Consider the following 25107-nt stretch of genomic DNA (forward strand, 5'->3'; position numbering starts at 1 on the left):
GAAAAAGCTATTAAATGGTAATAGCATGTGACTGGATGTGATAAGAAGAAAATAGGATGTGATAAGATGTGTATGGGCTATGATAAGATGAGAATGGATGTATGGATGTAGATATGGATATATGGATATATGGATGTGGATGTGGATTTGGATGTATGAATGTGGATGTGGAAATGGATGTATGGATGTGGATGTATGAATGTGGATGTGGATATGGATGTATGGATGTGGATGTGGATGTGGATGTGGATGTATGGATGTAGATGTGGATGTGGATGTATGAATGTGGATGTGAAAATGGATGTATGGATGTAGATGTGGATGTGGATGTGGATGTGGATGTATGGATGTGGATGTGGATGTGAAAATGGATGTATGGATGTAGATGTGGATGTGGATGTGGATGTGGATGTGGATGTATGAATGTGGATGTGGATATGGATGTATGGATGTGGATGTGGATGTGGATGTGGAAATGGATGTATGGATGTAGATATGGATGTGAATGTATGGATGTGGATGTGGATATGGATCTATGAATGTGGATGTATGAATATGGATGTGGATATGGATGTATGAATGTGGATGTGGATGTGGATGTGGATGTATGAATGTGGATGTGAAAATGGATGTATGGATGTAGATGTGGATGTGGATGTATGAATGTGGATGTGGAAATGGATGTATGGATGTAGATGTGGATGTGGATGTGGATGTGGATGTATGAATGTGGATGTGGAAATGGATGTATGGATGTAGATGTGGATGTGGAAATGGATGTAGATGTGGATGTGGATGTGGATGTATGAATGTGGATGTGGATGTGGAAATGGATGTATGGATGTAGATGTGGATGTGGATGTGGATGTGGAAATCGATGTATGGATGTAGATATGGATGTGGATGTATGAATGTGGATGTGGATATGGATGTATGGATGTGGATGTGGATGTGAATGTATGAATGTGGATGTGGAAATGGATGTATGGATGTGGATATGGATGTATGAATCTGGATATGGATATGGATGTATGGATGTGGATGTAGATGTGGATGTATGAATGTGGATGTGGAAATGGATGTATGGATGTGGATGTAAAAATGGATGTATGGATGTAGATGTGGATATGGATGTGGATGTGGATGTGGATGTGGATGTGGATGTATGAATGTGGATGTGAAAATGGATGTATGGATGTATATATGGATGTGAAAATGGATGTATGGATGTAGATATGGATGTGGATATGGATGTGGATGTATGAATGTGGATGTGGAAATGGATGTATGGATGTGGATGTGGATATATGAATGTGGATGTATGGATGTGGATGTGGATATATGAATGTGGATGTGGATGTATGGATGTGGATGTATGAATGCGGATGTGGATGTGGATATGAATGTGGATGTACGAATGTGGAGGTGTAGGTGGAATAATGAATGCGAATGTGTATGTGAAAGGATGTGACGTCGATATGAGTGAATGGATGAGATGTGACGTCGATATGAGTGAATGGATGAGATGTGATGGCATGTGAACAGAACGTGAATGAATGATATGGGATGTGAATGAATGATATGTGATGTGAATGAATCTGATGTGATGAGATGAAAAATGATGTGATTGGATGAGAATGGGTACACATATGAATTGAATGTAGAATAAGTAATGTGGACTGATGAGGGATAATGTGGAAAGACGAGAGTTCATTAAATAGAAACTGTATTTGTGACCTGTTTGTAAATGACTGTTTTATGTCAAGAATGCTGGGGAAGCATTTTGACCGTCTTGTGAATAAGGTCGTGGTGGAGACCTAACTGATAAAGTTGCAACAGGTGACGGAGAGTCAACGGAGGACGTCTCGCGTAGCAAGGTCGGTCGAGGTCTTGACCAGCCTCAGTTCGATTTAAATGGTGAGCTTCCGGTACGGTGGATGAGGGACCAAGGAAGCGGCCTATGAGTGAAGCGCTAGGTAACCTGCGAAGGATCCTAGAGGGTGCTGACCATATGGTGCTCGGGCTCTGGGTCGCCGAAGATACCCACATGTGTGTCGTGGAAGATATTGGAACAAGGAGTAAGAGTTGTTTTCTAAAATCGGGCATAGATCTGGTTGACTTATCTTGCTAGTCCTCAACGGATGATTCCATGGATTTTTTTTATATGGATCTGTTATATGGATCTGTTGGAGTTGATCTTGCTAATCTTCAACGAACCATCTTGATTTTTATAAGTGAATATATTGTCGAGTACTATGAGCTAGGAACTATTGAAAAGACCCCTGAGTGGACAGGTGGTGAGCGTTCTGGTTGCCAGTGATGCCATAGATACTCTGATGAAGGAATGATTGGAAATTAAGATTCAACCGGATATTTTGGAGGATTGTGATCAGTGATACTATGGTTTCATTAAATGATTGTTTTAAAGATGGCTGAATCTGTGAAAAAGGCAATTTCATATTGAGTGTGTAAGTGACATGACTGGTATTAAATTTACATGAATATCCGGCTAGGGGGCTTGGGAACTCTTTTCCCTGGTACCCGGGACAAAACCTAACCAAATTCTAAATTGGATCCCATCACTACAGTGGTTGGGCAGTTGGCTAACCCATGGGATTGGATGGGGTTAGGCTGGACTGATGGATCCGTAAAATGAGACTCAATTCTGTTGTAGTACACTAGATGAAGTAAATCCCAGATAGTAATTGTTCTATGGAAAGAAAAGGAATCAACGGCTGTGTACCTCTCGATAGGGAAAAAAGCGTTGATCTCTATGATACATTCTTCTTTGATCCGACCAAGTGACTTTAGGTTCGGTCGGAATAGTTTGGTCAGTAATGACCTTGACTACATTAGAGTAAACTTATCCTCGAGGAATCGCCCGTGCTTTTCAGGCAAGGGAAGTTTTTCAGGGTTTGGTTTTTGGAAGAACCGAGGCATTAGTCTCCTGTCCGGATATCCGTGGGCGAGGCCCCGAGTGAGAGGACCTGCACTGTGCAAGGAGTGCTTCTTCCGCTGCTAGCACCCCCGAATCCGTTGCGCGGAGGGGGCAGGGATCTTTCAGCTGTATTAGATCAAATTGGCTAATGAGGATCAACTGAGAAGCCAAAAATGTCAAAAATTTATGAAGTAACAGTAAAAGGTTAGAATTATGTGATGAAATTCTTACAAATTGGTATTCAGACTAAAATTCATAAGTTAGTAATTGGGTCTTCATATGGAAGTACCCCGCAATTGCAGGGAATCCCTGACTCTCTTGAGGCCTAGATTGGATTCTGTTGGGTTGACCAGAATATAAGGAACCCTAGAATCAACTGGATCTTAAGGGAAAGAGTTGTACTCTTGCTAGAGCAAGTAGGATACTAAATTGGTATTGCATCAGCGTGGAGAGTGATGAGGTGGCTACTCAGGATGTTCACCAATCTGAGGGGATGCAATCCTAGATTGCTTTGCCAAAACTGGGACCCTTGCTAGAGCATGTAGGATATACTACATCGGCATTGCATCAGTGTGGAGAGCAACGAGGTGTGCTTTAGTTCTTGTATGCGACCACTTTTGCATTTTCTCTAGTTCTAGCAAAGCAATCTAGGACTGCATCCCCTTGATCGGTGAACATCCCGAGTAGCCATGGTAAAATTTTTCATTAGCATGTATAAATGGAAGAACAACAATATGAAAGGCAATGAATATATAATGGTTACACTACTTGAAATGAATTGTAAATAATGAAGTGAGTTCTCTACTTACCTTGCAAAAGCCTCGCTATGATCAACAACATCTCGGATGGGATTCTCGTCTGCATCCGACTTGTATGGCTAGGTTCCCTCTTGTCCGATTTAGACTTTATGAAGATATCTTCATCCACGTTGAAATGTGGAAGATCTGCACCTACCTCACCTCCCCACTTGTCATACATCGATCGACTAGAGATACTCTGATTGGGGTGCATAAAGATGGCGATGACCAAAATAGTGAGTGTATACATTTGTAAGTATGTTTGGGAAATCATGGTTGTTCACTTTAAAAAACCACTCTTTCACTCACCTCTTCTCATCCATCTTCTAACATGACATACATGTATTACGAGAAGTCCAAGAACAAAGTCCTCCAATGTAAAGTTGCAAGTATCTGTCTGCCTCGCGCACAGTAATCCCCAAGTGCTCCGCACGTAGAGTACAAACCATAATGCCGTCCACATGTAGAAACTCTACAGTGAGTACAAAGGTTGACTCCACAAGCACCTCCCTAAACACATTCCATCAGGGAACCACAACCTTGGTCTTGGAGAGAGAAAGATTTGTCAGAAAGTTAGCCCACACCAAGCACATAACTCCAAGGGTATCATATGCATCCATGGTTCCCAACCTCGTCAGCGATCCCATGAATTGTGCAATAGTGCAAGATTCTTGGAACAACAGAACATACAAGTGGATTGTCCGCACGTAGAGTACAAACCATAATGCCGTCCACATGTAGAAACTCTACAGTGAGTACAGAGCTTGACTCCACAAGCACCTCCCTAAACAAGGGAACCACAACCTTGGTCTTGGAGAGAGAAAGATTTGTCAGAAAGTTAGCCCACACCAAGCACATAACTCCAAGGGTATCATATGCATCCATGGTTCCCAACCTCGTCTCCGCGATCCCATGAATCATGCAATAGTGCAAGATTCTTGGAACAACAGAACATAGAAGTGGATTGCAAACTATATAACCACAAAGAATGGAGAGAGTCATTGGCATGGGTAAGAGATAATACCTGTGTTTTTGTTTTCATAAAAGTGTGAGATGGAGGTGATCAATGTTGGAGTTGAGACCTAAGTGGAGAGGATCCACCACTTGTGAATTGAAGTCTTCATTTTGACACGACACACAAACATGTCAAATTCACTTAATGAATCCTAATACGTCTACGTCTTCTTTTGAACTCTTTGACCCATGCTCTTTGCTCTCACCAATAGATCTCATTTGCTTATCACCTTGTGCGTGGGACTCATGCTCATCATCCTTAGCTTCGCTATCCTCATCATCGTCATCCCCTTCCCATTATGGTCGTGACCTCTTTTTAGGTGTTGTCATGCTTGTGGGATGATGGAGGTGCGTGTTCATTTAGCTTCTTGCCCTTGTCCTTGGGTCGCTCCTCGCTACTATGGGGCTGATTTCTTAACCTTCTTCTCCTTGGGGGCCGATTGCTGCTTGATGAGAGGCTTCTTTCCCTTCTTCTCTCTTGCATTCAACCAACTTAGCACCTTTAAACTCCCTAAAAAGAAACTTCATAGTTCATACAAACATGCTACGCTACACAATGAAACTTACTTTAAAATTTGTTAGCCTCGTAAGAGGAAACTCCCCATTGGGGTAGTCTATCCACCATGGGAACAATATCCAAGTGTCCTTTCCCCATATCTTGTTGATCCACCTCTCAGGGTACAATTCCATCTCCTCTCTCTCTCGGACTGCACCCATGCATCTAAAGGGTGCTTGGGAATACATACCTAATTACACACACAACTTCTCCACCACCTAATACATGAACAATTGAATACTCTTACAAAACGTTAAAATAACAATAATATGAGATAATCAGTATCGTGGCATGCTACTACATACCTGTACAAGAGGCACCATGCCATGCACGAAAAGTGTGGTTGTTGGTTAGGATCCAGGGTGGCACACATTTGCCCTTTCCACCTTACGAGCACCTTTTCAAAGTGAGTCTTCCTAAAATCTTTGAGGGCATCTGTGATACCTATCCTTGAGTCCATTGTGGCTCTCTCATTGTGCATGTCTACGGTGGGTGAGCTTGCCTCCAACTTCACATAGAGTTGTAGCATGTAATGGATCAATTAGAACCAGTACACATGTCAATGTATCCACACAAAGAACACTATGTCGAATGGAGGAATCTAGGCGTCTCTCATTGCAAATGCACCACCCGCCAATATGTCAATGAGCCTACATGTCTTGCATTGTGAAATAGCTTTATGTGTCTAGCTACATATAAAAAGAACTTTAATATGTCAAGAGAAAATGTGTGATCTTACTCTGTATTTATAATATGTGCACAAGCAATCTCTGCTAGCTTGAAAGTAGTGAACCTGCTTGCCTTTTCACCGCAACCCTGGTAGGAGAACACCTTCTTGAAAAACTCTTTGCCACAATAGGGGTTTGGAATTTGTGCGAGCTCATGTCTCCTCTTTGTAAATAGCACCTCTGTTTCCTTCAAGGCATCTTTATAATTCTTGTCAAACATTTCTACATTTTGAATGTATTCTCTACTCCCCTGCTGACCTTCACTTATTTGTGGCATCGGGCTCAAACTGCAATGCATTCATGTTTTAGAAACATCTTTTGAAATCAAAACATGGCTTTATGGTAGTTTGAGTACGAGGCGTGTACACACCTTGAACACCAATTGACAGGGAAGTGCCATGGGAATCTTTAGCCACTTTGATCTGTTAGGCCCCCAATGCCTAAGAGCTTTCTCGGCCCATGTAAAATCCATGACACTAAACTTTGACAACAACGATTGTGAATCGATAAAAATGGGTAGAGAGAGAGGAGACACACATGCTAATGTATTAATCAAACCCTAATGTATTAATCAAACCCTAACCATAGAGAGAAGCCATATCCCTTCTCAAACAATACATAAAGCCATAATCCATAATCTACAATACACTACTTGTGTTGTGTGAGATCCCACTACCCCCTCCGTGCACCGGATTTCCGATTGCTGGCAGCAGCGGAAGCAGCTCCCTCTTGCACGGGGTAGGGTTTCCCACTCGGGGCCTCGCCCTCCTCGAATGTCCGAGCACGAGACTAAGCAGGTGGTCATTCCGAAAACCAAAACCGGAAAAATTTCCCATGCCCGGAATACGGGGATGATTCCACCATTTTGAATTCCTTAACGAATTTTTCTAACAAGGTCAAGATACTGAACTAACCTTCATCTGAATAAACTAGATAGATAGGAAAATATTATAGACTTAACTTGAAGGAATCAATGCTTTTTTCCTAATTGAATCAAGCATAGCCGTTGATCTATTCATTTGAGAAGTCTTCAAGTTATTATTTAACTATTTGAGTTCTAAGCGTATTCCTATTGATCAATTTTATTATTAAAACTCTACTGATTCCAACCTAACCCCATCTGGCCCATGGGTTAGCCACCGCCCCACCACTAGAATTGGGAGAACCAAACAAGTACTCACCCACCCATAATTGAATGCCTTTCTTAACTTTTGCTTTAGAATACAAATACGCACCCGTTCCTCTTTAAACTTTAATTTATAAAACAATCCATTGACAAACAATTATTGGTTACAGATGTCATAACTCAAAATTACCATTCAATCCTTGTTTCTCACAAAACAGTATCACTCTGGACTCTCCGTTGAGATCAGCATGTCAGCAATGAGATCCAGTAATTACAATAATTTTCTCGTCATCATACATATATATATCTTCCACGACATATGCATGGATGTCCTAAGCACCGCGAGCCCGTGCATCGCCTTGGCGAAAACCCTCAAGGATCCTCCTTAGGTGTCCTGGCACTTCACTCAAGGACCGCTTCGTAGGCCCTCGCCCATCATACCAAAAGCACACCATTTTACACCATACCCAGGCAGGTTTTTGCCGTGTGAATCGTCCTTTAAACACTCCCCGCCGCCAACTATTACAACCGAACTTCCCTTAGAAAACACATATACCGCATTCTGACGTAGGACAATCCTTTAAGAAAACAGGGTTTCTATGCAAGTTTTCAGTTTTGATTTTCTTTTGAATACAATGAGTATATCTTAATTTTGTATCCCAAGACTTCTAGATCACAGGTCTGGATTCCCAAGCAGAATTCCTCGAATTCTGAATTCTTGATTCTCAGATCAAAATCAAAGGTCTCAACTTAGTTTCAGATTCGGTGGGTGATTTGAGAGTAGATTATTGAACTGGTCATATCATTTTTTCTTGAAACTGATGAAGGAGTTACGTCTTGGTCATAGTTTGATTCAGGGTTTGAGTCTGGAAAGGTTCTCCCTGAGCTATCTTTCTCGAAGGGTAATAACACTATATTCGTGAGTTTGGGAATTTCCCAACTCCCATTTTTGGAATACTAAAAAGGTGGGACGTGGATAACATGCCTATAAGTTTTTCAAAACCATATCATGTGACCTATTGTTGGAAAGCGCTTGGAAAATGGAATCTAGTGAGCTATAGAGCGCTCAATTTGGAGTAACGGTGTTCAGGTTATGATTAATCCAAAGATTTGACCACATGTTCCAAACTTATGGGAAATTCCCATATTCCCCAATATGGTGTTTAATATTTTAATTACTACTTTACTGAATTAGTATTTTGCTTAACTGAATTCAAAACTAGTCAACACGAATTCCTATGAGGAATAAATTAATCATTTATCTAAAATTCCAACTTCGATAGTTTTTTTGAATTTTCTCATTACCATCCTAGAGAATATGAAACGGTATAATTTTCCTTCACTGAGTATTTACTTATTCATTTTTCAATATTCATGGGATTTAAACATAGGATTAAAGAGAACTCTTATTTTGATATAAAAATTCTGTATGCATCTATTTATGCATAAAATCTAACTTCTATGGAAATAACACTTTTATATAAAAGAAAAATCCTTTTATGCATCTATTTATGTATTAAAAAAATAATTTTGATGAAAGTGACACTTTTATAATAAAAAAATTCTTTTATGCATCATTTTATGCATAAAAATCAATATTGGTGAAAGCAACACTTTTGCAATAAAAAAATTCTTTTATGCATCATTTTATGCATAAAAATCAATATTGATGAAAGTAACACTTTTATAATAAAAAAAATCTTTTATGCATCATTTTATGCATAAAAATCAATATTGATGAAAGTAACACTTTTATAATAAAAACAAAATTCTTTTATGCTTCTATTTATGCATAAAAATCAATATTGATGAAAGTAACACTTTTATAATTAAAAAATTTTCTTTTATGCATCTATTTATGCATAAAAATCAATATTAATGAAAGTAACACTTTTATAATAAAATTTTTTTATGCATCTATTTATGCATAAAAATCAATATAGATGAAAGTAACACTTTTATAATAATAAACATTTATCCAATATGGATGTGATGAGATGTGATTTAAATTAGGATTGATGTGAATGGATGATATGTGATGTGAATGAATGTGATGTGATGGGATGTGAATCGGGATAGATGTGTATGAATGGATAAGATGTGAATGAGATGTGAATATGGGTAGATGAATGTGATGTGATGAGATATGAATATGGGTAGATGCGAGTGGATGAGATCTCATGAGGATAAATGAGGAAAGATGAGATGAGATGGCGAATGATGTGATTGGATGAGAATGGGAATACATATAAAATGGATGTTGATTAAGTAATGTGGATTGATGTGGAAAGATGAGAGTTCGTTAGAAACTGTATTTATGACCTATTTTTAAATGACTCTTTTATGTCAAGAATGTTGGGGAAGCATTTTGACCGTCTTGTGATTAAGGTCGTGGAGACCTAACTGATAAAGTTACAATAGCTGACAGAGAGTCAACAGAGGGCGTTTCGTGTAGCAAGGTCGACGGAGGTCCTCACCAGCCTCGGTTCAATTTAAATGGTGAGCTTCCGGTACGGTGGATGAGGGACCAAGGAAGCAGCCTGTGAATGATCCTAGTAGAGGGTGCTGACCATATGGTGCTCGGGCTCTGGGTCGCCGAAGATACCCACATGTGCATCGGGGAAGATATTGGAACAAGGAGTAAGAGTTGTTTTCTGAAACCGGGCATGGATCTAGTTGATTGACCTTGCTGGTCCTCAACAAATGAGTCTATGGCTCTTTTATATGGAGCTGCTGGTTGATCTTGCTGATCTTTAACGGAGATTCCATCTTGATTTTTATAAGTGATTATATTGTCAAGTACTATGAGCTAGAAACTATGGAAAAGGCCCCTGAGGGACAGGTGGTGAGTGTTCTGGTTGCCAATGATGCCATAGGTACACCGATGAAGGAATGATTGGAAATTAGGATTCAACCGGATATTTTGGAGGATTATGATCAGTGACACTATGGTTTCATTAAATGATCGTTTTAAAGATAGCTGAATCTGTGAAGAAGGCAATTTCATATTGGGTGTGTAAGTGGTGTGACTGGCGTTAAATTTGCATGAATATCCAACTAGGGGGCCTGGGAACTCTTTTCCCTGCTAGTACCAAGGAGGACAAAACCTAACCAAATTCCTAATTGGATCCCATCACTACAGTGGTTGGGCGGTTGGCTAACCCATGGGACTAGATGGGGTTAGGCTGGACTGATGGATCCATCAAATGAGACTAAATTCTGTTATAGTACGATAGATGAAGTAAATCCCAGATAGTAATTGTTCTATGGAAAAAGAATCAACGGGTGTACCTCTCGATGGGGAAAAAAGCATTGGTTTCTATGATCCAAGTGCAAGTTTCTTCCTTGATCTGACCAAGATACTCACAGGTTCGGTCGAATCAATTGGATCAGTAATGATCTTAACTACATTAGAGTAAAAATATCCTCGAGGAATCGCTCGTGCTTTCTGGGCGAGGGAAGTTTTTTCGGGTTCGGTTTTTGAAGAACCGAGGGATTAGTCTTTTGTCCGGATATCCGTGGGCGAGGCCCCGAGTGAGGGATCCTGCCCCACACACAAGGAGTGCTACTTCCGCTGCTAGCACCTCGGAATCCATTACGCGAAGGGGGCAGGGATCTTTCATTTATAGATTGAGCACGAATTTACCAACCATTCTGGATTTTCCCACCTCTACTCTAATCAAAATTTGTATTTGATAAAGCTGCTTTGTACATTTGAGCACAAGTTTTACCAAACCATTGGGAATTTTACCACCCCTACTCCTATTAAAATTTGCATTTGACCACACTAATGATGGATAATATTCTAGGAATTAAAAAATATTAATACATTAAAAATGCAGTAGAGAAAATTTGTAATTAGAGCATTTAACCTCACATATCACTGCATGACTAGGGCTTTACTACATACTTTATTCACAAGATCATTGGAATCTCACTTTTATAGGTTTCCTTGGTTCTCCTCAACACTTTAAACTCCTGTGGTTAGGCTTAAATTTATATTACAATGATCTCCTTCTAGTTCTGAGGCTTCAAATTTTACCAGTTGCTTACTTATGTAAACCCATTATACATGCATTTTTTTCAAATGTGCAATACACTAAAAATAATGTTATCTATATACTTTAAAAAAAACATTTTGATGGACAAGGCTACCATAAAAAAGTAAGTTTTTGGTGGTGATTGACTTCTACTAGTAGGTAGTCAAAATATCACTTACTCTATATGAAGTCTTGGTGTCCTATTATGTATGTTGCAAAATTTAATGCCTTGGGTCGAAAACCATTGGGTAGGGTATGGTTAATCCATCATTGGAACCTTTTTCCCCACCTCCCACACTCCCATTATGAATGACTTGTTAGTTGTGTTGACTTAACAAGTACTTTTCCTCCGAGATGTTATTCTGTTGTGTTCCATGTTCATCGTTCATGTTCCCAAGTAAACTATTAAATGCAGAACTTGGATGATTTCTACTGTCATTTTCTCTTTCACATTCCTAACACAAGACATAGCACATGTCTATACAAGATAAAGGAAGAGTGCCTACCCCTTCATGTGGAGAAAGGAGAGGGAGAATTTTTGAAAAGAAGAAAGGAGAAGAGAAGAGACAATTGTTTGGGGATTTCTTTCCCACATGCCTAGATGCATTGGGGCTCACAATTAGTTGTCACCATCAAACCATTTACACATTGAATGATTTTCTTATATATATATATATATATATATATATATACATACATAATACATTAAAAAGCAAATCGCCCACCCGTCCCCCCTCCTCCTTACACACACAAACATATACATATCTTCTACTATTATATTATGTGCATGTGTAAGAGAGAGAATATACATACACACACATATATATATTATGTATGTATGTGTATCTATACGTATGTAAGCATGTATATATAAATAGATTTATATGTATGTCGACGCGCACACATGTATGTTCATGCACACACACACACACACACACACAAGCACATAATACATGCACACACGCATACAAACACACATACACACACTCGCATGCATGGACACATGTGCAACACATAGAGATATGCACACTTGCACACATGCTCAAGCTTGCACATACACACATGTGTATACATGCACACAAGCACATAAATACACTAACATACACAAGTACATGTGCACGCACATGGACATGCACACACTCACACACACATATGCACCTACACATGCACTACACAACACGAGTATATTCACATGCTTCTATACAAGATAAAGCAAGAGTGCCTACCCCTTTACGTGGAGAAAGGAGAGGGATAATTTTCGAAAAGGAGAAAGGAGAAGAGAAGACAAGTGTTTGGGGGTTTCTTTCCCACATGCCTAGATGCATTGGGGCTCACAATTAGTTGTCACCATCAAACCATTTACTCATTGAATGAGTTTCTTTCCTACATGCCTAGATGCATTGGGGCTCACAATTAGTTGTCACCATCAAACCATTTACTCATTGAATGAGTTTCTTTTATATATATATATATATATATATATAAGATTAGAAAGCAAATTGTCCACCCCTCCCCCGTCCTCCTCATACACACACACACACACACACATACATATCTTCTAATATTATATTATGTGCATGTGTAAGAGAGAGAATATATACACACACACACACATATATATATTATGTATGTATGTGTATCTATAGGTATGTAATCATGTATATATAAATAGATTTATATGTATGTCAACGCACACACATGTATGTTCATGCACACACACACACACACACACAAGCATATGATACGTGCACACACGCATACAAAAACACATACAGTGTGTGTGTATGTGTGCATACGTGCGTGTGTGTGTGTGAGTAGTGAGAGAGAGAGAGCGTTTTTATGTGTGGGAGAGTGTAAGAAGAGAGGGAGTGTGTGCATGTGTGTGTGTGTGTGTGTGAGAGAGAGAGAGAGAGAGAGAGAGAGAGCGGGTGTGTATATGTGTGTGCATGTGAGAGAGAGAGTTTTTTTCAACATTTGAGAGTGTGTGTACATGACAGAGAGAGGGAGAGGGTCATGTGCATGTGCATGTGCATGTGTGTGTGTGTGTGTGTGTGTGTGTGTGTGTGTGTCTGAAAGAGAGAGAGAGAGACGGTTGTCGAGAGGGAATAGTTCTTTTCTAGAACCTTGGTCGGCCGGCAATGCATGGGTGCAATACTAGTTTTCTTTATTGTAGAGACTAGCGGTTGAAAAAAATGAACTTGAGTGTATTTTTCAGCGCGGCTAAAAAAATCAAAAATCACGACTAAACTTTGCCTTATTTTAAGAAAAAAGTTGTGATGTGTGTTACTAGAGTTTTGAAAAGAAAAACTGCCCAAGGCAAGATAAGGGGATGGGTGATTACCTTTTTCTTAAGCTCCCAAAGACCCAACATGCCCTTATCTTGACTCCAAACTATGCTCTTTGACTCCACTTGATGTCTTCAAAAACCCTATTTTTTGCTCTCAAATTTCAAGCAGGGCGTGCCTCTAAATTTTCCATCATCTTCATCAAGATGTATACTTCATTCTCTCCTCTAAGGATCACATAGATCTCAATTAGGACCCAAATTTATCCACACATCACAATGGTCCCTCTCTTTGCAGATCAGCTCTCTTCATTACAATTGCTCACCTTTCTTCTCTTCATTATATGCACTCCATCATGCATTTTGTCTTGGACTTGTGAGAATTCATGTGGAGAGGTGGCTCTGAATTATCCATTTGGGACAGGATGGAACTGTGGAAGCCCTTCTTTCCAACCCTATGTGAATTGCAGCAGCAATGGGGAGCTTCTTTTCTACACTCCCACAGGCACCTACACAGTCAAGGAGATAGACTACACCAACAATGTGATGATTGTGGTAGATCCATACATGTCAACATGCAATTCTATACAGCAAAGTGGGCGAGCTTTTGAGTTGCCAATAGGATCCCCCTTCTCATTTGCATCTTACAGTACAGTAGCCCTAATTGGATGTTCATCTACTTCTTCTCTTTATATCAACCAAAACTGTGAACCATCTTCACAGCAGATATGCGAAAACTTGTATAGCTGCTGCCCTGGGATTAGCCAATTAGGTGTAGAACTTGATTCACCCACTTCCTCTTGCTGTGTTTACTCTAATTCATTGCTCGCCACAGCCCCTTATGAGATTGATCCTGCCCTCTTCCAATGCGCTACCTATAGTAGTATCTACCAAATTGGAAATGTTCAAAGCCCGCAAAGTAGCTGGTCGTATGGCATTGCTTTGCAGTTCAATTCTGGCTCTCAGTTGCAGTCTTCCACCACCAATGGGCAATACTCGAGCTGCTATGTCTGCGAAGAAGCTGAAGGTACTGTTTCCTGAGCCTAATTTTCATCATTTGAAGCCTAATCACACGAAAATTACTTAACAATTGTGTTTATCTGAGGGATTGGACATGGTATGCAAGAATCGATTAGTTTTTACTGGATTAATTACTCACTTGGAGTGATTTTTGCTTTTAATTTACCTTCAGAGAGCCATGGTTCTGTTGGCGCTGTGCCGACGTTGGGAGCTTTGTGGACCGCAGGTAAACGTGTTCACAGTATTATCTTGCCAAAGGTTGAATAGTAAACTAGTGGCTTAATTTTCACGGCGGTTTATCTAAATTGCGTGTTATGTCAATATGTGTAGGTCTGATCATGTTCATGGGGGCCTTTCTAGCGTGGGTATGAAAGCACTCAATAAGAGATTATCTTTAAGTATGGTGCTGATTATTGATGTTAAATCCACGTTCTCAATGTTGATGTAATACAAGTATAATGTACTAAAGCAAATCAACTATATATTGACTGTTTGGCATCAGATCTTATCTTGTACTCAAGTAGAAGGTGTTTGGTGTGATGGACCCATATTTTTCTTTACTTAAGATTTCTCTATATTTTAAAAGGGCAAAATGCATGTGCTTGCATCTTATGAGAGGGAGTAGTTCTACAATTTGAGGCCTCATATACACAACCATGTTGCTCTTTTTTTACCTGCCCATACAGCATAGGTATATGTTGTCCACCAAACTTTGGTGTGATAAACCCATATTATTCTTTATATCTTAAAAGGGCAAAATGCATGTGCTTGCATCTTATGAGAGGGAGTAGTTCTACAATATGAGGCCTCATATACACAACCATGTTGCTTTTTTTTAACCTGCCCATACAGCATAGATATATGTTGTCTACCAAACTTTATACTTAAGATTTCTCTATATCTTAAAAGGGCAAAATGCATGTGCTTGCATCTTATGAGAGGGAGTAGTTCTACAATATGAGGCCTCATATACACAACCATGTTGATCTTTTTTTACCTGCCCATACAGCATAGGTACATATGTTGTCCACCAAACTTTATACTTAAGATTTCTCTATATCTTAAAAGGGCAAAATGCATGTGCTTGCATCTTATGAGAGGGAGTAGTTCTACAATATGAGGCCTCATATACACAACCATGTTGCTCTTTTTTTTACCTACCCATACAGCATAGGTATATGTTGTCCACCAAACTTTGGTGTGATGGACCCATATTTTTCTTTACTTAAGATTTCTCTATATCTTAAAAGGGCAAAATGCATGTGCTTGCATCTTATGAGAGGGAGTAGTTCTACAATATGAGGCCTCATATACACAACCATGTTGCTCTTTTTTTACCTGCCCATACAGCATAGGTATATGTTGTCCACCAAACTTTATACAAAGTTGTAACACCCTTTACACAACCATCAAATACCCTAAAGCAATGGGATGCTCTTTCAAAATGGACACTTTGTGTTAATTGGTCCTTCCCAACGTGCCCATCCATGTCTAGCCACTTTTGGTTACCCAAACTTCCCCTTTTCATAGGCTATAGAAGGCTGCATCCTTGTCAACATAGGCGAGAAGTGCACTTTTTGAGTGTGTAAACAATGAGTGCCCAAGGTTCAACTTTAAATAATTTTTATTGGAATACAAAAAGTTGTGTGGGCTTCTCTACTCTTAGTCCACTCACTTTAATCTTATTTAAAGCAAGCGAGTCACAACTCTAAGATCATCTTCAATCTGATTATGTAACACTATACCATATTGGGTGAATTTCAGCACTTGGTCTCACAAGGGATGATATCTACCTAGCCATATTATGTAGATTTCATCACTTAGTCTCATAAGAATAAAATCATCTTTATGCACAACAATATCTCGGCTATATTCCTCTTTGGGCTTATTACACGCTAGTCCACAATAATGATCTTTAATATGCACTACAACAAAATGAGGGTATAGTGATGAAAATAGCAACATTTTTATAAACTACAAGTCTTAGAAAATGTCATAGCTATTTCGCTATAGATGTTGCTATTTTTTTTGCAAACAACATCGATGTTACTGAAAAACGATTATAGCAACGAAATATCGCTCTACTGGGGCAGTGATATTTTGTTGCTATGATTGATGCTCAACAGCAAAACAGAAATCTATTTTAAAAAGTTGGGGCAGACTGGAAGTCATCACAAGACTCCCCAATCTACTGCAACTTATTTTTTAAGCATACAAAAGAGATAGTAACATAGTAAAGCTTGAAAACATAAAAGAAAGAAGTGAACACAAAGTGGTTTTTATTCATCGGCAAATTGAAAGATTTATACACAAGGTTAGTGGTGTTAAGGCCTTTGGCTATATGGCTATATACAAAATAAAGCGTAATTAAAGTCTATGGAGTTAGGGGCTGCATCGAGGTCCTCATCTCACGTATTCCCATTATTATTACCGCTTGTAGCTTCATCCTCTTCTCTGACATTTGCACCACTCATAGGAACATGGTTTGTAGTACCATGATTCTAAAACATAGTAAAACTAATATAAGTAAAACCCATTTTTGAAAAAACCAAGAGGTTATGGTTTTAGGAATGTACTTACTTGCCATTCTTGCTAAGCATGGCCTCTAGAAATAACTATTAAAAATAGTTTCCAAACATGTGCTAAATTTCCTAAGGTTGTTTTAGCAATTATAGGAGTCATTTAGCAAAACACTTTCACCAAGCATAATAGGGGAAGCTTGTGAGCATCTACTTTTATTGAGAGAATCAAAGAGCTAATTTTGTGGAGAAGATTGTGGAGGAGAATATGTAACTTATAGATCTAATCGATGATATACACCGCTTGAACCTTTTGCCTATATAAAGACGCATCTAATAGAAAGCAACATATGCGTGTTTTTTTCTACTATCATTCCACCTCATTATTTATTATATTAATCTCGTATCCCTAATCATGCTTCCATCATCACTATGAAGTATTTAGCTTTTGATCCACTGTAGTTTTCAATAATTAGTATCAGAGCTAGACACCGATTCTGCAATGTTGCTCTCTAACGTCACCTGTTGACCAGTAAAACAAGAGAAGAATTTTGCCTTCAACTATTACATTTATTGCAACCCGCATATTTGCATCTCTATCATTTCGATCTGCTATTCAACATTCTTCTTCAATTGTGCTTCTCTTCAGTAGCCCATGCTATCAATGATCAGCAACATCATCTGAGTAGCACCTCCTCTAGTTGTTGATGTCCAAAACACATCGAAGTTCAACATTCGACATTAGCTTTTCGCTTTTGCATAGTTGTAACTCATAGCTATCCATGTCATCACATTTTTAAGCTCCTCACAGTGTGCTCAAGTGGCCAAAATATTGGGCAAGGCGTTTTTATCAAGATTTTATTCAAGTCTTCCTTAACAGTCTGTTTCCAACTGATTAGTTGAGTCCGACTACCTTCATGACTTCATCTGGTCAGCTAATTCCAACTGCCCTGATTTTGATTGTCAAACTAATTTCGACATGTCTTGTTGATTCCGATAGTCTTGCTGATTTTGACTGTCTCGCGACTGAATCCGACATGTCTTGCTAATTTTGAACGATTCCGACATGTCTTGCTAATTTTGAACGATTCCAACATGTCCTGCTACTTCCATCTAGCTGATTCAGTCCACTTGATTCCGTTTAGCTGATTCCGACTAGGTGGTTCAGTCCAACTGATTCAATCTAGTTGATTTTAACTAGATTCTGATCCAACTGATTCCGACCAATTGATTCAATCTAGTTGATTCCAACCATCTGATTCTGTCCAGATGATTGTCTAGTTGATTATGTCCTATTGATTCAGTCATGCGATTTTGAATTGCTGATTTTGAGACTACTGATTCTGAACCTGCTGATTCCAACCTGCTAATTTGAACCTAATTTCGAAGTCACCTTGGCTTTTTTCATGACTTATAAGTAATATCCACTAGTAGTGAGAGTGTGGTTGAAATCATTAACATTATGTCTTCTTAGAGTGAAAACTCATCATTATCTTCAATCAACCAACCCTCTAAATCTCCACCGAGAACCTCTAGGAGAGAGAATCTGCCCATTAAAAGAAGAATTTATAAAGCTTCTAGAAAACTATGGACTGCAAAGAAACCCTGGTATTATAAAGAAGGCATTAAAATGGGTTTAAGTCCTTATCTTACATCAAACCTTCATTTGTATGGGACAGGGAATATGAAAGAAGATATGGGTTATTAACTTTCTTGTGGAGATTACTTTAAGTTGTCATAATTATTTAGTTTAAACACTTGTATTTTTTGAGCTAAACTTGTGCAGAAGCATTAGACACTACCCTTACTCTTGTAGGAGGTAAGACCTTGCTATGGCTCCTAGTGAGGTGAGAGAAAAGTTTAGAGGGGAGAAATTTCACACTTGGCAAACCAATGGGATTCAAAGAATGATAAGGCACTACGCATTATAGGGGAACACTTGGATGACACTTTTGTACATCACATTTACACTTGTTGATACATCTCAAGATGCATGGAAAACCTTAGATAAATTATTTGGTGCTACTTGTAAACACTCTAGAATTAGTCTCCTAGTGAAGTTCTTTGGGCTTCAGAAGGACCCCCACAGCTACTATGCCTGCCCACATTAATGATTTTAAAAGCCTCTTAACACAACTCATAGGAATCAAGAAAGAAATATAATATGAGGATAAAAATTATTGTGTTTATTAAGAGTGTGTCACATCTTGATGAATATTCAACCCTTGTTACAACTCTTTTAAATCTTCCTACTCCATCCCTCATCGACATTGAAGCTTCTCTCTTGGAAGAAGAGAAGAGGATTCTTAATAAGAGAGAGTACCATGTAAGCCCACGGGCGCATAGTCTAGTGGTAGAACGGTTGGGTCCCATTATGGGGGCCCGAGTTCGATGCCAGTGAGCTACGTGATGGGGGTTGGTTGTGAGCCAATCCACCTTCCCAAGAGTGAGTACCATGTTGATGGTGCTTATTTTATCAAAGCGAAAGCATCATCCTCCAAAGCCACTCCCCAAACCAAGAGAACCTTCAAGTGCATTTTTTTTGTGGCAAATAACGACATCTTGAGGAGTTTTATTTTGCAAAGAAAAAGGCCCAAAAAGCCTATCTTGCCAAAGAGAAGCTCCATCGAAGGCCACCCATGAGGCCAATGTTTTCTTTGATGCCTATCATTATGCTTTTTCATGGTCATGGATTTGACCCATTCTACTCTCATATCTTTTTATTTAAGCTGGGATACTCTTTTTATGGCATTGTAAACCAGTAGTTTTTATCTGATGTACCATCTTTTATATGGGCATCTAGCTTAGTGAGATAGCCGCAAATTCACCTTGGTCATCATAGCCATTGTACCTACCTTTAATTGTACCATCTTTTATATGGGCATCTAGCTTAGTGAGATAGCCGCAAATTCACCTTGGTCATCATAGGCATTGTACCTACCTTTAATTGTGGGAGGGCATTCCAGTTTAGGTCATCTTAGCCCTTTTTAACATTACTTATTTCTTTTAGTTTTTTTTAAAAGGTCTTATTCCATTCGTAGTCGCACATGGGAATTTCACTCGGCTACACACACACACACCCGAGTACCGTAAAGGGGTACCACCCTTTCCAAATATTGGTAACTTTATAGGCAGTGGACAAGCTGCGGGACAAACCGTGGGACAAGTTAATCACTCGGCCGATTGGAGTAAACACCCAACACAGTTTTGGTAGAAGATAATTATAATTATATTTTTGTGGGTTACTTAATAGTGATCTGTGATAGGATTTGAGTGGAAGTGGCAAGACTACTCTATATGTCTATATGTCGAGGAGTGAATTTTGTAAGTGTGATAATTAATAAGCATTAAAACAAAGGCAATATGGTTATGTGTTTTTTTAATAATAAAAATGTCGTGTACTTCATGTAGCCTGAAGACCAAAAGCAAGACTTGCAAAAAGAAAGAAAATTTCGAGTTCATTTCAACCAACCAGAGAAGTTGATTCCGTCACGGCTTCTTCAGGTGCGATGATGACTCGAGAACGATTACCAACCACGAACGACGACAGCACGACAAACTGGCCCTTTCTTTTCTCTCACTCCCCCCCCCCCCCATCACATTGAACCAAAAAATCACGCACTAATTGATTGGCTCATACTGTTTGAAATAATAATTGATTGGAATCTCTAACCTCGAGGAGATAAAAACTCGTACTAATTGATCTATAATGCATGTATTAGACCAAATAGGCCCCCCACAATGGGTAAAAATTCATATTCATTAATTACTCTAGTAGTAGCTTTTTTAAATTTTCTAAGGTTTGAAAGCCTTTCGTGCATTTCGTTCATCATCATCAATCAATCTAAAAAAGTATCTGAAATCTCCCAAATGAAACTATTTGTCTCGTGTCCTTTCCGCAAACAGACCAAACCGTATTGTATTGCTGAATCTCAACACCGTGTTCAAGCCGTTGACGAAGACGGTGCGGATGGTGGCATAGCCCTGAGCAAATGCGAAGGGGCCACTGCTGTCACCAAGCCAAATATGCAATGTCTGTCTCTCTCTCTCTCTCTCAATCTAGTTTACATCATCAAGTATGCAACGTCTCTCTCTCTCTCTCCATCTTTTCTACAAACACTGGCATGCCCAAGGGATAGGGAATTGCAAAAAAGTATTTCCCTAGATGAATTGTAATGCATCCCATTTAGACCAAATTATAATGCATCCACATTAGACCAATGTATACAAAACCTTCGATATTATTAGTTCCATTTAACGTTTCTCTTTATATCAAACTTCACCTCCTATCTCACTTCTTCACATTCCATTACCTTCTTAAACTCCATCACCCCACCCACTTCCTTTACCTCAATGTTAAAAGGCATGACCTATATGTGCCACCTACTTGAACCCACTTGCCACTTATCACATAACAAAGACCTATATCAAGCATCTCGAACTTCTAGTGACTACATTTGTTACACACGAGTAGAGATACACATCTCGAATAATTGCAAATAGATCATTTCATACTTTTTTTCAATCCAATCACTTTACACATATGAAATGTTTTTTCAATCCAATCACTTTACACATATGAAATGTTTTTTAAGTCAAAAAGAAAAACAAATACATGTATATAGGTTACTCATATCACCTCAAAAGTTTGTAGAGGGACTATATCTAGATTATAAATATCTATATATAGGGGGGGTTTCTTATTACTCCTTGAATGAGCATACTATATGGGTTTTCTACATAGTGGATTCTTAAGGAAAGTGAGAGGTTGGCTACGGATGTCACTCTTATTTATAACCACCATATTAAAGGTTTTGTTTCAAGGACAATCATAGTATTTATTCCATAGCCATCAAAGGACACTTTTTATTATTGCTTTCTTTTACATTGTTATGGCTCACCCAAAACCCCTTTGAAACACATTCATCAACAAGAGATTACCTGGTGAACCGTAAATGTTAGATATCCGTAACGCCGCTATGGGCGTTACCACAGGAGGGGATGGCCTCTGGCTCACCACCCAGCCATAGAGGAAGAATGAGGATTGCCCCTCATCCCCCAGGCTATATAGTGTGTGGCCTGCCGTCCACACTAGCCTGGCCGCCCATGACTCCGCATGGGCGTCCTCTCCCACTGAACCCCGGACATGGCCATCCGGTCGACCGCCGTCGGTCACAGGCGTTACAGCCTACATGACATTACCCCTCCCTTAAGAAGAGTTTTCGTCCTCGAAAACAAACTGGGGAAACCTTTTGGAAATTGCACTACGTCATTCCCAGGTAGCTACCTCCTCATCCCTATCTGTCCATTTAACAAGTACCTCCTGGTACACTTTATGTCGGGTTTGTCTGTCACGATACTGTAGAATATTTTCAGGTTCATGTGGTATCTTTGGTGGCTCTATCAAGTCCACCAAAATCTCTGGAGAAACTACGTTCTCTAACCCGTGAACTGATTTCTTCAGTTTACTGACATGGAAGACAGGATGGACTTGAGAACTCTCCGGTAACTCAAGTTTATATGCTACGTCCCCAATCTTCTTAAGGATTTTAAAAGGATCACAATATCTCGGAGAAAGTTTATCACACTTTCCCGTTTTCATGGTTTCTGACTGCGCAGGAACCTTGAGGAATACAAAGTCACCTTCTGCAAAGGTCACCTTTCTACGTCCTTTATCTGCATAAGTTTTAGCGCGATCCTGAGCGCTACGAATGCTCTCACGTGCGGCTCTGAGCATATCATTCATATCTTCAAGGAAATCCTTGACAGATTGAATCTTCTCCTTTTCAGGCCTATAGCCATTGGAGATCTCGGCTGGAATCCATACATTAACATGAATGGTGTAAATCCAGTAGCTGAATGCTTGGAGCTGTTATAAGCAAATTCCAATATGGGCAAATATTCTTCCCAATTTGATTGCTTCTTACTTACATAAGAACGCAACATATCCTCGAGTATTTGGTTAACCCTTTCTGTTTGACCACCATCAGACTCCGGATGATCTGCCGTACTCATACTCAGAGTAGTATCCAACTTTTTGAAGCCTCCCCTCCAAAAATGACTTTTGAACTTTCTATCTCTATCCGACAGTATATCTGCGGCGGGCAGCAGGCCATATAGCTTGTAGAGATGTTCAATAAAGAGTTTTGCCAACTCTGGCGTTTTTACCGTTTTCTTGGTGGCAATAAATTTTGCCATCTTGGTTAACCTATCCACCACCACCTAGACCGAGTCATTCCCTCGACTTGTCGTGGGTAAACCGGTGATGAAATCCATGGAAATACTTTCCCATTTCCCTTGAGGAATGCTTAAAGGATGGAGCAAGCCCCCAACCTTTAGCCTTTTATGCTTATTGACCTGACACTTATTGCATTGCAGCACATAAGTCTGGACATCCTTGAACAAACTAGGCCAATAAAATTGTCGTTTGACTAGTGCATAGGTCTTTTGTATCCCGGGATGACCAGCACTTAGACTATCGTGACTTTATCTAGGAATGCATGCTCGAAAGTCACCAATAGTTGGTACACATGCCCTACCCTTGTAGAGTAAGTACCCGTTGTCGATGGAGTAGTTAGCATACTTCTCCCCCCGACGAAGTTTAGCATCATCCTTTGAAACCGTGTCGGAAAACAAAGGTGATGAAGGGCCTACGTCTGAGCTCTCCGGCTCAAAACTATACCCCGAAGACTTGGCTAGCCTCTCCGGACTAACTCTCGCTTCGCTACCTGCCACACCTACGGCCAGTCTCTCCGGACCAGCATTACATGCCAACGAGGGAGGTGGTCGCGTCTGTGAAGAAGTGCGTACGCGTACAGCGCGAGACCTTTGTAAAAGATGGATCGTGCTCACATAAACCACGTAGTGACTCCAAGAAATCATTCTTGAAGACTGTAAAGCTTAACTCATTAATTTGTGGCATGGGGCTAAGCGCATGCACCACAACATTATATTTATCCCTTTGGTAGCGAATCTGAAGGTCAAACTCCTGTAGGAGCTCCGCCCACCGAGCTTTCCGACCTTTCAGCTCGTTTTGACTCGAAAGCCATGTCAGGCTTTCGTGATCCGTACGTATTTCAAAAGTGGCACCATATAAATAGTGTCCGATGGCCAGTAACTCCCACTCGTAAGCCGAGTAGTTACGCTGAGCCCTATCTAATTTTTGCTCTCAAATGCAACAGGGCATCCCCTTTGCAAAAGCACGGCTCCAATGGCCTCACCACTAACGTCTGTCTCCAAGACAAACGGCTCAGTAGGGTCAACTATAGTCAAAACAGGTGCAACTGTTATGGCTACCTTAAGTTTTTCGAAGCTTCTTTTGTTGGTCTCCCTCCCAACATATATTCTTTGTTTTTGTGTGTAATTGATCCGTTAACGGGACTGCGATCTTCGCGTAGTCCTTTACATACTGTCGGTAAACCCCGACATGCCAAGAAAAATCTGCACTTCTTCGAGATTTTTCGGGGCTAGCCACTTAAGAATAGCTTCCACTTTCTAAGGTTCCATCCGCGTACCATGGGCGGATATAATGTGGCCCAAATAGTGAATTTCTCTTTCAAAAAATTCACATTTGCTCTCCTTCGCAAATAGCTTGTGTTGTCGCAATAACTGGAACACTAATTGCAAATGTGCCAAGTGTTCTTTACGTGTTTTGCTGTACACAAGAATATCATCTAGGGAAACTACTACGAATTTTCCTAAGTATGGACGTAAAACACTGTCCATCAGCGCCATAAAATCGCTGGAGCATTGGTTAGTCCAAACGGCATAACCAAAAACTCAAAGTAACCGAATCGTGTCCTGAATGCTGTCTTCACGACATCCTCGACCTTAATTCTAACCTGATGATACCCAGATCTCAGGTCTATCTTAGAGAAATATTTCGACCCATAGAGTTGATCAAACAACTCGTCCATATGTGGCATAGGGTACTTATTCTTAATCGTGACTTGATTAAGAGCCCGATAATCTATGCACATGCGCATAGAACCGTCGTTCTTCTTTACCAGAAGAATCGGTGATGCCCAAGGACTCGAACTAGGGCGAATAAACCCTTTCTCTAAGTATTCGGTCAACTGCTTTTCC

The 25107-nt window shown here is 39.7% G+C and overlaps 1 protein-coding gene across 1 annotated transcript; it reads left to right on the plus strand.

Moving 5' to 3' along the window:
• The first annotated feature begins 13549 nt into the window (after positions 1 to 13549).
• LOC147606034 (uncharacterized) lies at positions 13550 to 15001 on the plus strand. Its single transcript, XM_086792746.1, has 3 exons — positions 13550 to 14510; positions 14676 to 14729; positions 14834 to 15001. The coding sequence occupies exons 1-3, from the start codon at positions 13763 to 13765 to the stop codon at positions 14872 to 14874; spliced, it is 843 nt and encodes a 280-aa protein (XP_086648872.1). The 5' UTR covers positions 13550 to 13762; the 3' UTR covers positions 14875 to 15001.
• The last annotated feature ends 10106 nt before the right edge of the window (positions 15002 to 25107 follow it).

Source organism: Cibotium barometz, chromosome 58 (genome assembly GCF_041138505.1).
Source record: "Cibotium barometz isolate CiBa-2024 chromosome 58, ASM4113850v1, whole genome shotgun sequence".
Classification (NCBI taxonomy): Eukaryota; Viridiplantae; Streptophyta; class Polypodiopsida; order Cyatheales; family Cibotiaceae; genus Cibotium; species Cibotium barometz.